The 14,167-nt window shown below is 36.7% G+C and overlaps 2 protein-coding genes across 3 annotated transcripts in view; one reads left to right on the forward strand and one right to left on the reverse strand.

Annotated features, from left to right (window-relative positions):
• LOC118738100 overlaps positions 1 to 5,263 on the forward strand; it is a 27,327-nt gene extending 22,064 nt beyond the window's left edge. The window contains exons 2-5 of the mRNA XM_036469022.1: positions 2,505 to 3,959; positions 4,009 to 4,449; positions 4,516 to 4,788; positions 4,845 to 5,263. Of these exons, the coding sequence (XP_036324915.1) occupies positions 2,505 to 3,959; positions 4,009 to 4,449; positions 4,516 to 4,788; positions 4,845 to 5,065 (2,390 nt within the window). The 3' untranslated portion in view covers positions 5,066 to 5,263. The remainder of the gene's footprint in view (positions 1 to 2,504; positions 3,960 to 4,008; positions 4,450 to 4,515; positions 4,789 to 4,844) is intronic.
• A 1,515-nt stretch (positions 5,264 to 6,778) lies between these two features.
• LOC118736992 (serine/threonine-protein kinase Doa-like) lies at positions 6,779 to 14,132 on the reverse strand (the record flags this gene model as incomplete). Of its 2 annotated transcripts, none has more annotated exon segments than XM_036467205.1 (4): positions 6,779 to 11,429; positions 12,975 to 13,165; positions 13,255 to 13,368; positions 13,963 to 14,132. In XM_036467205.1, coding segments are annotated over 4 exon segments (609 nt in total), but the record flags the coding sequence as incomplete, so codon positions are not given.
• Between the last annotated feature and the right edge of the window lie 35 nt (positions 14,133 to 14,167).

Consider the following 14,167-nt stretch of genomic DNA (forward strand, 5'->3'; position numbering starts at 1 on the left):
TTGGCTGAATTTCTTTATTCATTCTGAACGTTTGGAATAAACTTTTCTGTTTATTTATTCTTTAGAACGTTCCTGATGATATGTTGACGTATATTTCAAACGCATTCTGTTTATTCCGGCTGTGAAATGGGATTATCCGGAATGTATAAAGAAACGCAGCCCTTAATTTTTATTAATTTGGGATTATCCAAAACTCCAAGTAAACTTACATATATCCAACTCGAACCTCTGTATCTTAAGGTGTAGGACGAAGTATGACATACGTTGTAGATACATAAGCACATATGCACTTGTTGGAGTTTGTCAGTGTACTTAAGGACCTGTGTAAAGTGTAGGGTCCTAGGTAGGGTCGAGTACAACATGAGATGTGCGCTCGTATTATCCAAATGACAAAATAAATTAGCAACAAAAATTCTGAAAATTTAGCAGCATTCGCTCTTAAAGAGGCAAAATATCCACAAAAGTAAAAGTGCAAAATATGCAAAAAATTATATATTTTCTATTATTTATGTATATATTTGCGATCAGCTAATTTTCTACTTGCAGGTTTTCGCAAGTAAACATTTAGGGCCGGTTGTTCAATGTCTGATTAACACAAATCGGAGGTAGAAGCTCCGGTTTAGTACACCGACTGCTTTATCGATCACATGTTATATGCATGATGTCGAAATCGTCGATAGTGTAGTGGTAGTGATAACCAGACATTGAACAACCGGCCCTAAGTCTGTTCCAATAGCAGTCCGGTTTACAGGATTTAGTCAGAATTTACAGGAAGTCGTTCCTATTGACATAAAACCTGTAAGTGGGAAACTTTTGAGAGGGTAACTGAGCAACTGTTCCTAGTCAGAAGTTACAGGATTTAGTCCGGAGTTTTTTTTCCTGTAAGTTCATGAAAAGTGTCAAACGATCAGCTGATTTACATTTGCAGACAAAAACAAAAAGCGGTGAAAGCAAAGAACCTTATATTTGTAAAAAAAAAAATGGAAGTAAACAACGAAATGTTTGAATATGTATTGATTTTAATAACTATTTAGTGATATTTCAGCCAAATCAGTGTTGTACAAATGACATGTAAACAAACCGACTGACGTTTTTACAGGAAATAGTGCTTTTTGCGTTCCCGTGCGCTTCTGTATCTGTTCTCCTTTTACTCTCACTTGAGAGAGTAAAATTGTAGTTTGACAGTTCCACAGGTTTTAGTCCGAAGTTCAAAGGAACAGACTAATTTTTCCAGCTCTCAATGACTGATTTCTCTCTCAATTTCCTCTACTTTGCAAGTCTTTTGGGTACGATAACGCAGAAGCTGTGATAGTTTTCTCTACCTTTGGACAATTTTAAGTACGAATACACTCCTATTAAAATAGGTTTCTTATAGCTTCAGAATCTTCCTTTTTTATTTAGCCAAAAAAATATTGTTTTCGTAATTGATGCACTTATCCATTAACAGCTTGACTATTGTATAATCAGATTCAAACATGTTTTGAAAAGGGGATTTATAGACCTTTAAGCGCTATATTGAAAATTTTTGAAATTTAACTATTTTTACAAGGGTTACCACATGTTTAAAATATCATATTAAATTTTAATTAATAACCCGATTCTGTATCGGTGACAAAACTTTTATAACTGACAAATTTAAACTTTTTCATATATTTTTCCATAAACAAAAAGCAAAAAAACGGTGACAAGAATTTCCCTGCAAACCAAAGTTCCCGAAATCTTTAGGAGTATACCATTTCTGTAACGATTTTTTTTACGAATCTTCAAAGACACGAACTCGTAAAGAAATTTCTGTAGGAAAAATAAATAAAATTCTGAAAAAAATTCTGCAAGAAATTCTTCTCATTCGTAAAAGAATCGAAGTGTGCACAGTTTATTTGATTTTAGAAAATTTGGCAAAAAAAAAATTCTCTACAGTTCAGAATACTCTGAAAAAATGGTTTGCCGAGTTTAGTTTAAAACTTTAATCGTAAACTTAATTTGGAGTTTTTTGGGTTTTAAGATGGTTGCCACCTTTTTAAAAGTTAAATTTAATTTTGAAGTTTTAACGCTATACGGCTGGTGAATCCGTTGACTTATTTAACGATACAGTTTTTGTGTATTTTTAAACAATTTTCTAAATTTATTAAATTCGTTTTTTTTTTTTTTTTTTTCAGAGATCCCAATAATGAGAGCGATCAATACTTGAAAAATTTGACATGGCCACTGTATTCCAGAGATAAGAAGCCTTACCTAGTAATAGGAAAGGATTTGGTTGTTTCAGAAGGTGGCATTTACACTGAAAGATACCAAATCTGGGATGAGCTATTTCCCGTACCGAAAACGTTCAACTAAGTAAAATCTCTTATGCACCTAAGTAATCATTTGAAGTGGAGCTTTAGCAAATTCCCGGCAGTTACGAAACATGTGCACAAATTTTTTGGTTGTTTCTTTTTATTGAAAATATTTTGATTTTAGAGAAAAAATGAAAACAAAAAAAAATATTTGATAAGAAATAAATTTAGTTTCAATGAATTATTTAACTGTTTGTTTCTTGATATTCGCGTTCATGCAAATGAACATTTTGGGAAATGCTAAATGCAGGAAGAAGGGACAAATAAGTAAGCAAGCAGCGGATAAATCAAAGGAAACACAAGGAATAAAAAAGAACAACATAACAAGTCAGGACAGTCCGACGAACGAAGTCACAAAACCCAAAGAAGCTAGCGATACTCAGGAAAATGTCCCCTACGACCTGCCTAGTGCAGACGATGCAATAAAAGAGGACGATAAGACGAAGCAAACAAATGCCACACAAACCGGTCGCTTTAACCTGCCCACTGACTTTAGTTATCCCAAAGAGTTTGGCTTACCAACTGACTCGAACTCACCCGGCCAGCCGGATCAGTCCCGCGAAGAGGCCGAGTTGGGTTACCATGGTAACTTGTATGATGTGTTCAAGAAACGGTTAGACCAAGTTTTTCGAGAGCTCTACTACAACGTAAATAGTCCGGGGGTTACAGCACCGCCACCACAAATCGAATACGAAACTGATAAACCTAAGAAACGTTCAGCTGTTAGCAATTGCCTCTATGAGGAGTTCAAGCGTCGTTTAGATAAATTCAACAACGAATTTATGGAGCCGGCTAAAGCCATTAAGCGCACCAGCAGCGAGAGCACGGGGGTTAGTGGGTCCGGAAAACGCTCAACTGTACAAGAGAACTTATACGAGGAGTATAAGAGACGTCTCGATAAGCTTGGCAATGAGCTTTGGTTTGATGGCGAAAAAGTGTTTGACCGCAGTGGGCGTGAGGCTCCTGGTAAGCTGCCATTTATAAACACGAAGCCTGAATACAAACCAAAGCGCAGTGAAACGGACAAGGCTGCACAGCAAGATTTCTATGAAGAGTACAAGAAAAAACTAGATCAATTGACGCGAGAACTATACCAGAAGAGCAACGAACGCATTTGTCGCACATACACCCAACTGACCGCGGAGGATCTTACCTCGCCCACATTGCAGCGCTTAGTCGAAGCAGTGCAACTAGATGAAGCGAAAAGTATGAAGGGAGACACGCGTGACGCACCGGGCAGTTTTGAAGGATCAAATATTCTACTTAAAATCGACAAAGCTATTGACAATTTGGACAAGCAAGAGGACAAGCGCAGTTTGGGTGCTGACGATTTAGGTACCACCATTTTCGGTGCCGATTCCTTAAATTTTATGACAGGCGCGTCAAATGGAGTTGGTGCAACAGCTGCCGCCTCCTATCCGGCGGTGCTCACTAAAACGGTGGACGCAAATTTGGGACTGTTGGGTACAGCGCCGAAGAATATGCTTGCAACGGTTGCCTCAAAAATGAATATGACTACGCTGGATTTGGCCAAGAAGCTGGCGGCCATGTCTAATCCGTTAGATTATGTAGCCAAAAGTGATCCGCAGCTGGGCGAAGAAGTACAAAAATTGATCGATTTCAGCAGTAAGCTCGAAAAGAATCAAAGAATGAAAAATTAATTTCTTACTTTCAGTCAGCAATAAGCTCAACCAAAATCCAACTGCGAAAAAATCACCAGTACATGAAGTATCAGTAGTCGCGGGCTTACCTTTACTTGGACCGGACTCATCAGGAGTGCCTACACCGCTTATGATGCAAGATGCCTTATTCGGTGCCATTCCCGCACTAGCACCTGCGTCCGTACCTGCGCCTGCTCCCGCACCCGCACCAGCGCCCACATCTTCAGTTTCGCCTGCATCGACTGCTGCCTCAGCACAGCCACAAGATCCATCTCAGCCTAAGCCAGCAACAAAATCTCCGCCAGTGGCTGTAAGCGGTGCAGCCCAGTCGAGTGAAGCTGAGGCCATGCGTATAGCGGGTGTACTAGACAAGGTGCTGGGTAAGCTGGAGCACATGCAACAATGCAGAACGGGTGTTAGTGCTGAACCAGCAGACGATAACTGTGAACCAGATGGTAATGCTATGACTTCAGCGCACCTGATAGGCCTTCGGTTTTATACGAGTATTTCTTTTATACCAGGTATAACCTGCGATGTTGTGGGCTCCTGGAACTCCTACGCGATGGGCTTACGTTTCGATATTGCGCTAAGCAAGGCAGCAGACAGGCGACTGGGCATGGCTGAGAAGAACAACCAACTGCTAACGATTGATGTTGGCGAACGTGTACCGCCGAAGGCACATCACATTCTTGATACCAGTTGGAAATTTATGGGCAGCGCACTGAATCAGCAAGGTGGTCCGTTCTATTTTTATACGCAAAATCGCGAGCTTAACACTGTGGCGACTTTTATAGGTAGGTTTTTGAAAAATCATGGGATATTTGTACAATATTGTGTCCGTGGCTTCCAGGCTATTGTCGTGTCTGCGATGGCATCGATACAATTTTCGGTTCATGGACAATTATGGAACCATCCAAGGATTGCCAAGATGTTACGACATCACTGGAGAATAGGCGCGACATTTTTCGACGTTACAATATGGAAAGTAAACGGAATAAGCATTTCAAGGATATGCTATTTGAAAAGAGCAAATACTCCAAACCAGAGTGCAAGGACAATAAAAATGGATAAATTGTTATGCTAATTATTTGTGCTTATGGTTCTAGCAATTTAATTTATTTTCTGATACTTTATTTTAAGCGTGTGATTAAAATTTTGTACATAAGTATACACACATACATATGTCTTTACATACCACCATATTTTGTTTTGCCGCATTCTTCATATTAACCGGAGACTAGGAGCGCCATACATACTGTCGAAGGTAACTCCGAGGATTCTTGGTTATTCACCGTCGGAATGGGTTCGCCATCGACGTGAATACCCAGCTGCAGCCTGACCTCCTTCGTGCAGGTGGTGAACAAGGTTGCGGGGGACTGTAAAGAAGCGAGAAAGCTCGGCAAGGTAATAGTATACTTTCGAGCACTGGTCATCAATTCCATTCCTTGATGCCATTATCGAGAAATCGTCAGCATCAGAGACAATAGTGACTCCTTCTAGTGGTTAGAGAGCTTTGAAATACAGCAATTAAACAATAGTGGGGATAGGACACCACCCCGTGGTGCCCCTGTTAAATTTTTCTCGGTTTCCTAATTTTGCCCCTAAAACCTATTGACAAATGTCGACCACGGCCACGAGTTATCTGGATGTTTATGGCGTTAAGTTGTTGTGCTGTGCACTTTATGGAACCCATGCTGATGCCTCGCTGGGGTTAGGTGGTTAGTGTAGTGCGGGAGTAGAAGGTCCTCTGGTGTCTTCGCAACCGAGGAAAAGAGGGTTATCGGAGGATAATACTCTTCTTTGTTGGACGGTTTGAATAGTCCTATCGCTTTCGCCTTCCATATGGCTACCCTCACTTCGCCGTGAAAACAAGAGGCGCACTGGGCGTTAGCAGTTTGTGCAGCCTTCTGGTCACTCGACGTTTGGCTTTGCCCGCCGGAGGATGCGGCGTGAACTGTCGGCTAAAATAGCTCGCGCATCGCTCCGGATCCGACAAGGCGCGGTCACCGAAAGAGATTTTGACTCTGTCGTCACGCTTCGTCGGATTGGACAGTGACCTCACGGTTTACCAAAGCTTGCTCACAACAGAGAAGTTGCAGGTCTTCAGATGCTCTTCCCACTTCTTCCGCTTATGCACGTTCACAAGTTGCCATATACCTCCATGTTGAGATCCCTTATACGGCGATTTCCGGGATCGGCCTGACGCAGGTTTTCACTCTCATGGGCTAGAACAGCCGCTTCAGCTGGAAAATTCGGAAGCGGGCTGCAGAAGCTGTGACAACCCCGCGGTACTTACGCTTACGTGAGTGAACGTCGGTTGGTGTGGGTAACGTGCTTTCAGTAAATTCCGCGAAGCCTTTCCAATCAGCTTTTGAAAAGTTGACTCAAATTGAAGAGCTTGCAACAACAACGATACCCAAATACGGCGTGTTTTGACATGGCGATTGTAGCCGTAATCAACTTTGGGACCATGAAAGCTCGTCATATCTTTCCAGTGGTGTTTTCGACTTCAAAATCAGTCCAATAGGGCCGCCAAAATTAATATTAGCGTATTAATATATAGATTAGGCAAGGCAAGAAAGGAGCGTTATGTAACAAAAACTTTGAAATTCATGTCATTTGGTATTAATCGCTTAATACTGCTCACTAACCAATCAATATACTCGTAGTAGGTATGTAGTTATGCAATAAATAAATCAGCGATATACAATTTCTCATTGTCAATTCTTTATTTTTAATAATTATTCATTTTATAATCATAAACTTTAATAATAAGATTTTCCGTATTATTAAATATAGATATAGTATATTTAACTGTGTATGTGTTGTTTATAATGTTTAATGTTTATATGAAATTAGAACATACGTATGCAGCTAAAAACTAAAGTCAAATTTGAATTGAGAATCAAAATGTCAATATTTATGTTTTTTATTAGTAAAATTTTTTTTGCATTGCAATATATTTGCATAAATTATACCATTTTCATATGACATTAGCATAAGCAATTTCTTGTCTGATTTGGCGGTTGCTTACTTTTTGTTTCATACATTTTTCCATAAGCACATTAGATAAAATATAGTTAAATTATTTTACATTTTGGACTTAAATGGTTGCACGCGTACTTTTCGATAGTATGTGCTATTTATTCAGTTGTTTATGACTTAATGACATATTAAATAATAAACATTAAAAAACAAACTAAACTAGAAACGACTATGTATGCAAGTTTTTTTTTTTTTTTTGTGTGTGTATAATATATGTGAGTGTGTCTGGAGAGGGTATTTGCGCTTCGCTCCATTGTAGAATAATGAACGATTTCTAGTTGACTTTACTCATTTTTCTTTCTTTTCTCTTTTGTTTTACATACAAAATTTGCATTTAAATTGGCAAATAGTTAATTTTTTTTTTTTGGATCTTTCATTTAGGGTGGTGTGTATGTACACTGGTGCCATACTGCGAGCACTTTCTCGCTGCAAGAGGTAATTTTAATAAACTTGTATGCTTTAGTTTATCACAAAAATGCGAAATAAAACAATTGTTATGATTATTAAAATTTCAGATATAAATTGTTATATAACCACAATTCATTATATATGTACATATAACGATTTAGATGCCAATTTTCTTACCACTTTTTAATTAAAAAAAAAAAAAAAAAAAAAAACGCAAGTCAAGTTCTTTTATCTGTATGAATTAAATATTTTGAATAGCATTTTAATATTTTCATTTTGCGATAACTGAAATTCTATTTATAAACTGTACCAAACAGTGATCTACATACATATGTATGTATATATTTATGAAAATATCTCACTTGCTTTTATGTGCACATGTATTTACTTAAAACACGCGCAAGCGCATAGCGCATCACCTTCGTTTTACGACTTTACATTTAACAACTCATTGTAATTATTTTGTTAAACTTTATTCCACTTTTGTTTGTTAGATTTTACTAGTTTACTTAAAATGTTACAGTACGGTACGCTCAGTTCTGCTATTTGATTTTATTATTCATATTTAAATATTATATAAATCCATTATTGAACACACGTTCTGATTTTAACTTAAGTGCAATTGTTATATTTTCTTTTATCTAAAAACGAAAGTGCAGTTCAACTCAAACGAAACTCAAAATTTACGACGCTTGCGTGCTACTGTAACCAACAATTGCACTAATTTTCAGGGCAATCAATGTAGAGAAATTGTCAAAAGGCAATTTAAGCCAAAACTAAAACTCTTTAAAAGTCAATTCATTCATAAACATATCGAGGGGGCTTTATATTCAATACCCTCTTATCTGCAATTTGCTCAAAACGAAATTTAGAAATAAAAATCTACCTTAGGCTTAACTGTCATCGATGATGACCTTAGTGGTGACAGTTAAGCTCCAGATGGGTTCTAACATCGCAGATTAGTTTTCGTGAAAATTGCAAATAGAGGGTATATATTGAATATAACCAAACGATATGCGCATACATATCGCATATACATATGTACGTGTTTTAAACGCACGCTGCGTGTGTATATGTAGTTTTATACATACATTATACATACGAGTATATGCATAATTTCTTATGTGTGCGTGTCCTGTGCTTATACATATTTGTCTTATCTATTGCTTAAGTTTACAAAATATGACTTACATGAATACATACGTACATATGCAAAAAAAAACGCAAACACAAGTACCTAACACGCTCGGCTTCAAACAAATTACATAAGTTTTAGATTGCATGTTTTCTTAAATAAAATTTTAAGCTCAAATTGTTTGAAATATATGTACATATAGGTGATGGTCTTGTACTTGAGTTTGCATATACATACATACCTATATACCCACATAGCCGTAGTGCTGCAATTCGATTCCATAGATTCTTCTGCAATATTGCAAATAAAGTTTCTACTCCCATTCACTCCCATTTCGATCTAGATACAGTACAGTTTTAGTTTAGTTTGGAGCTTTGTCATGTAATTGTGTATATGTATGCACATTTACAATCAATACGCAAACATAACGAAACATACAAATAAAATGGGATCTAATTTAGTTCGAATTACGAACGACTCTGGATTTGGTTACTCTTAATTATAATTGTAATACAACATAGAACCCTTTAAACGGCATGTGACACAAATGACGACAAGTAAATGTTTGTGTATGTACATAAGTGTGATTGTGGATGTGCGTATGCAGGCATGCATTGATCGAACGATATATTAGGAATATATTTACATACATACGAACTGATTTAATGCGCAGAGCTACAATGGTTAATACAAACATATTTATGTACCTACATGCAACAACACGACGATGTATTTTAAGCGATCGTGTACTCCAGGGCAACGTGTCGTTTTCGTTTATTAATGCTAATGCAACAATCAATCAGATCAGCCGCAAACAATTTGTATGAAATCTTGAGCAAAAGCTTTAACCAAATACATACATATGTATAGAATGAAGTTTAGAGATAATAAAAGTACGTTAACATATGTACATATGCAGAGATCATCCTCATTTGGTAGTATCGTAGTGATGTTTTTTTTATATGTAAACGTTCTTTAAAATCTTTAATTTTCCCAGCAGCTCTCTACATATTCAATTTCAAAAAATTCGTCATATATTACAAGAAATTAATTTTTTTATTTCCGAGAAATTGGCAAAGTAAGAAGCTACTCCAGCGTCTATAAAATCTAAAATCAATAAATTTCAACGTACTAGCGGAGAACATAGGGAACCAATGCTTCGAAATATATATTTGTTGCATTTACAGATAGCGCTGAGCATAACGTTCGTAGACGTACCTATAAAGAGCTTTAAAAAAAAAAACTGAATATACAAGATATGGCTTTGATGAAGAATTACCAATTTAATCAGTGAAATTGCCTTCGCACCTGAACAAATTTGATTCACTGTATGTGTCTGGTGTAGCTCTAGTTTGCTATGAAATCTGAAACTGAAATTTCTCCCTAGTAAAAATTAGCAGCACAATTACTTAAAATAACATCTACATACACAATACGAAATTAGTTGGAAAGCCAATATAAATAATAAAATAACTTCTTCAAATGAAAAGTTGGTGACGCATGCAATTATAGCTTAATTTTCTTTTATTTTCTTTCTTGATAAAAAATCAAGATTTGCGTCAGATGAGCACAGAAAAATAAACAAACTCAATGGGATATGCTTTTTAGCCTTCTATTTATCTCAATTTTTTGTAATAAAATTTACAAATAATGGTTTTAAAAATAATTGCCCTGCTAGTGTTTATTGTTTAAAAATTTTCGTAGGCTTTTCCACGGGGACGGGCGTTGAGTGATTACATATTTATTTGCACACGCACACACAAACTCGCGCACATTAAAAGCAAAGGCAGCAAATTTCATTGAAATTTCATTGAAATTTGCATGTGGTAAAGTGAGGGGGCAAAATATACAAAATATATATGTATCTGTGTAAAGTACAAAGTAAGCGTACATATGTATGCGTATGTACGCGCAAAATAGTGATGATAGTACATGCAGTGTATATGAATGTATGCTGCAAGTGACGCTCCAAAGTATGGCGCACGGGTAGTAACTTCAAATTAGAAGAATTAAGTTTCACATAAAAGTTTTAAGTAAAACATCCATTTCGCAAAAGCGAAAAAAGCAAACATGTATGCATTACTGTTTGTGTGTTTTTTTTTCTATTTTCGCCAAATTCAGTATGTGTAGCGCTTTAAATTGCTCAGCTCTTTTCGCAGTTTCTACGATTTCTTTAGCATAGCAAAGATGTTGAGTTGCATGCAAAACAGGAAATTATACTTTTATAAAAAGTACCTGCAATATTAATTGCGCTTGTACCTATGTTATGTAGTACAACCTTGAACTTTATGTATGTCTGTCTGCTTCTAATTGTTGCTGTATATAAGTTATTTTTGTTCCTTACTATTGTTATTGTATGCTTGCGAATTTTTTTTTTCTATAATGTAGTTAGTTTATGGAAGTGTGTTGTTGCTATTTTCACTGCTACCTAATTGTGGTTGACATTGTGTGATGATGAAGAAGTCTTGTCTTTTTCTCTTCACCAAAGTTTGATTCTGGTACGGTGGTTGTTGCGCTGCACCATTGTCATCATCCCCTGTTGTTCGCTGGTTGCGCCTAAGTCCTGCCTTTTCTTCTCTCTACTCATTGCTGCATCATATTTTGTTTGTATATTTGTAGTTCGTGTTGTTGTTTATTGTTCCTTCTTTTTTTTCTCTGTTGTTCCTTGTTGCAATTCTAATTTTAATTAACAATAACCAAATCGCGCTAAATCTCATCTTGACAAGCTATGCGAACGTTCACGACTGCTGCTGCTGCCCGAAGAGACGGCCTGCTTATTGTTGCCGACGTCGCCAACGCGTTGGTGCGGTGGGAGCTTGTCGAAGAATGGATGTCGTAGCGCATCACCTAGAGAGGAAGAGTAATGAAATAGAAAATAGATTAGTAATATTATTGATGTAAAATGGATTAGTTTGCCTTGAAAGAACTGAAACTCGGCTAAAGGTTTTGAAATACGCTTCGCGTGCCAAATATCAAAACTTTTTCATAGCAACTGTGCTTTCTCATGAAGTGTGAAATAACGATTCAAGATATCGATTTAGAATCAATTTTAAGAGCTCGTGGAGCAATGAAAATTGGTATATATATTCACATATATACTACGCATGTTGCAGGAGCAAAGAGATATTGGCAATGCTGCAGAAATTACGGGATCTTATTGTACTAATATTTTCGCAATAAATGAAATGAAAAGGAATTGATAATTAGCATATTGACACCTTTAGTAAAATTTCAGTACTTTACAGTAAATATTAAATCTTGTATTGAGCGCCGTTGTTACTGCTAGTCTAGTGTCGAATTTCCTCTGGTCATTGAAATGATAAAAGTTTTAGTGATATAATTGGACATTAAATAAACCTGCGCCATTACATTTGTAACAAACCAGATGCAAATTTGGGAAAAAAACTTCCTCCAGGAGCCCTTATTTCGGACATTCTGTAGCGATGGGGCTTTCTCTGTCGTTTCTTAACACCTTTTCTTGCAAGGACTAGCCACAGCCTAACGCGAGTGTTTCTTTACTTTACTTTCATTGCTTTGGAACAACACTTTCTTGCCAGCCTTTAAGGCTATTTAAAAATCTTCTACAGCCTCTAAAGGGGTCTTAGTGCAAAAGCCCTGTTTGAAGGCACTTTTTTTTTACAAGCGCGCTTCATTTTCCCGACTGAGGGTAGGCGTAAAAAATATTTATCTCACCACACACTTTTTTGTCATTGCAATGCCCAGCAAAAATTCGTTATAATAATAACATGAGTATGTATTTTCTTGAAACTTTACACTAGATATACTTTCGAGTCTGAAAAGACGTCTTCTGCTTTTTACTTAATGAAGCTTAAGTTTCAAATATCCGCCCTACAATTGCATTTCTTTACCGTGAACATTAAAAATGTACACATTTTTGTTTACTTACTGCATATATTAAAGTGTGATCTTCCAGAGATGCTTACCTTGTTATTTTATATATGAAATGCAATTGCAGGAGATTACAAAACACAACAAACACAAAGAATTTGTTATTATTATTGTGAGAAATTCTGTTAGAAAATTATAATTAACATTCAAAGTGAAAACGAGCTTGATCTTTCACGGTTGCTTGTTAATATATTTTGTTGCAAATATTTTAAAATAATTTTCCAACCCTAGAAATCATTTTAAAATTGAATGCTACTCAAAGCACTACGAGGTCGGCATGCTCACGCAATTCACGATATTAGCATAGGGTAAGTGTATTAAAATATTTTTATTCTTATCACTTTCACTGTTTTAACAATAAAAGTACCACGGACAGTAACAACAACACTCTCAAGTTACGACAAATATTATATATAATTTTTTTTTTTTTTTTGACATTTCACTTTATATTGTCTCACATTAGCATGCCACATTCTCACTTACCTAACGTAATCCGTTGTGATGGCTCGTAATCCAACATCTTCTTGATCAGATCAAAGAGCTCGCAATGATCTTCTGTATCGCTCATTTGATATCTAAACAATGGCTTACAATGATCACGTACATAACGTCCAGCCGATGACTTCTCATCCCAGTCCAACTTACCGTGATAGAAGTATTTTGTTTTTGTTTTGCTGTAATGACAATGATTACTAAACATTAATCGAATTTTATGAAGTATACTGCACGTTTAAATATGTAAGCATGTTTAGCTTTGCATTACCGTGCCATACGATATGGTATTTGGCCCAATATACGCTCCATCATCGCGAGATGCTCACGATTGTCGTGCGTTTGGAAGAGTGTGATGCCCAGATATAATTCGAAGAGTATGCAGCTGTATGGAAAGTAGAGAAAATAATAAGGATTAAAATAAAATTTATAGTTTTAGTAGTTGAACACGAACTATTTATGGGTGTTGGTTTATTTGTACGAAAGTGTGGGAAGATAGATGTATTTTGGAACGAAATTCCGTCACTGCTTGTCAAGTTTGGTTTGAAGAAAATGAAAATGGCACAACGCTGAAACCGGTTTGCCTTCATACCAAACTTGATAAGAGATGACGGAAATTCGTTCAAAAAATACATACTCAAAGTACTACTTATACATAAATACATAAGTTCATGCTAAGACTGAGTTCAGACACGGACATTTTTGTTGCTCATTTTCGGCAACTTCTCTTTTGTATACAATTGTTGTTGTCAGCTGTGAACCGCCAACTTGAATAACTCAGGCGAACTAGAGCACAAAGCGTGTTGCCCGAGCACGAGCAAATCGGTGCCCTTCCCCTTCCTCGTCGTTCGCCCTCTCCTAAAAGTAACGAGTTGCCGCGACAAAAGTTTCCGTGTCTGAACTCAGACTAAGGGGTTGTATTTCAAGATCAATGTGTTTCGCTCAAGTGTTGATTTTTTGTTTCCTACAATTCACTTACCCAATTGACCAAACGTCACAGGGCTGCGACCAACCCAATTCAAGAATAACTTCCGGTGCACGGTAGTGACGTGTCGATACAATTGTGCTGTGATGCTCATGATCGAATGTAGCTGAACCGAAATCGATTAGGCGAACATCGGTGTTTTTGACGCGACGCACCTCACGATTCTGAAAAATAAAATTCAGTATAGTTTTAGATTTGC

Source organism: Rhagoletis pomonella, unplaced genomic scaffold (assembly GCF_013731165.1).
Source record: "Rhagoletis pomonella isolate Grant_MI unplaced genomic scaffold, Rhpom_1.0 Rhpom_scaffold_00004, whole genome shotgun sequence".
Lineage (NCBI taxonomy): Eukaryota > Metazoa > Arthropoda > Insecta > Diptera > Tephritidae > Rhagoletis > Rhagoletis pomonella.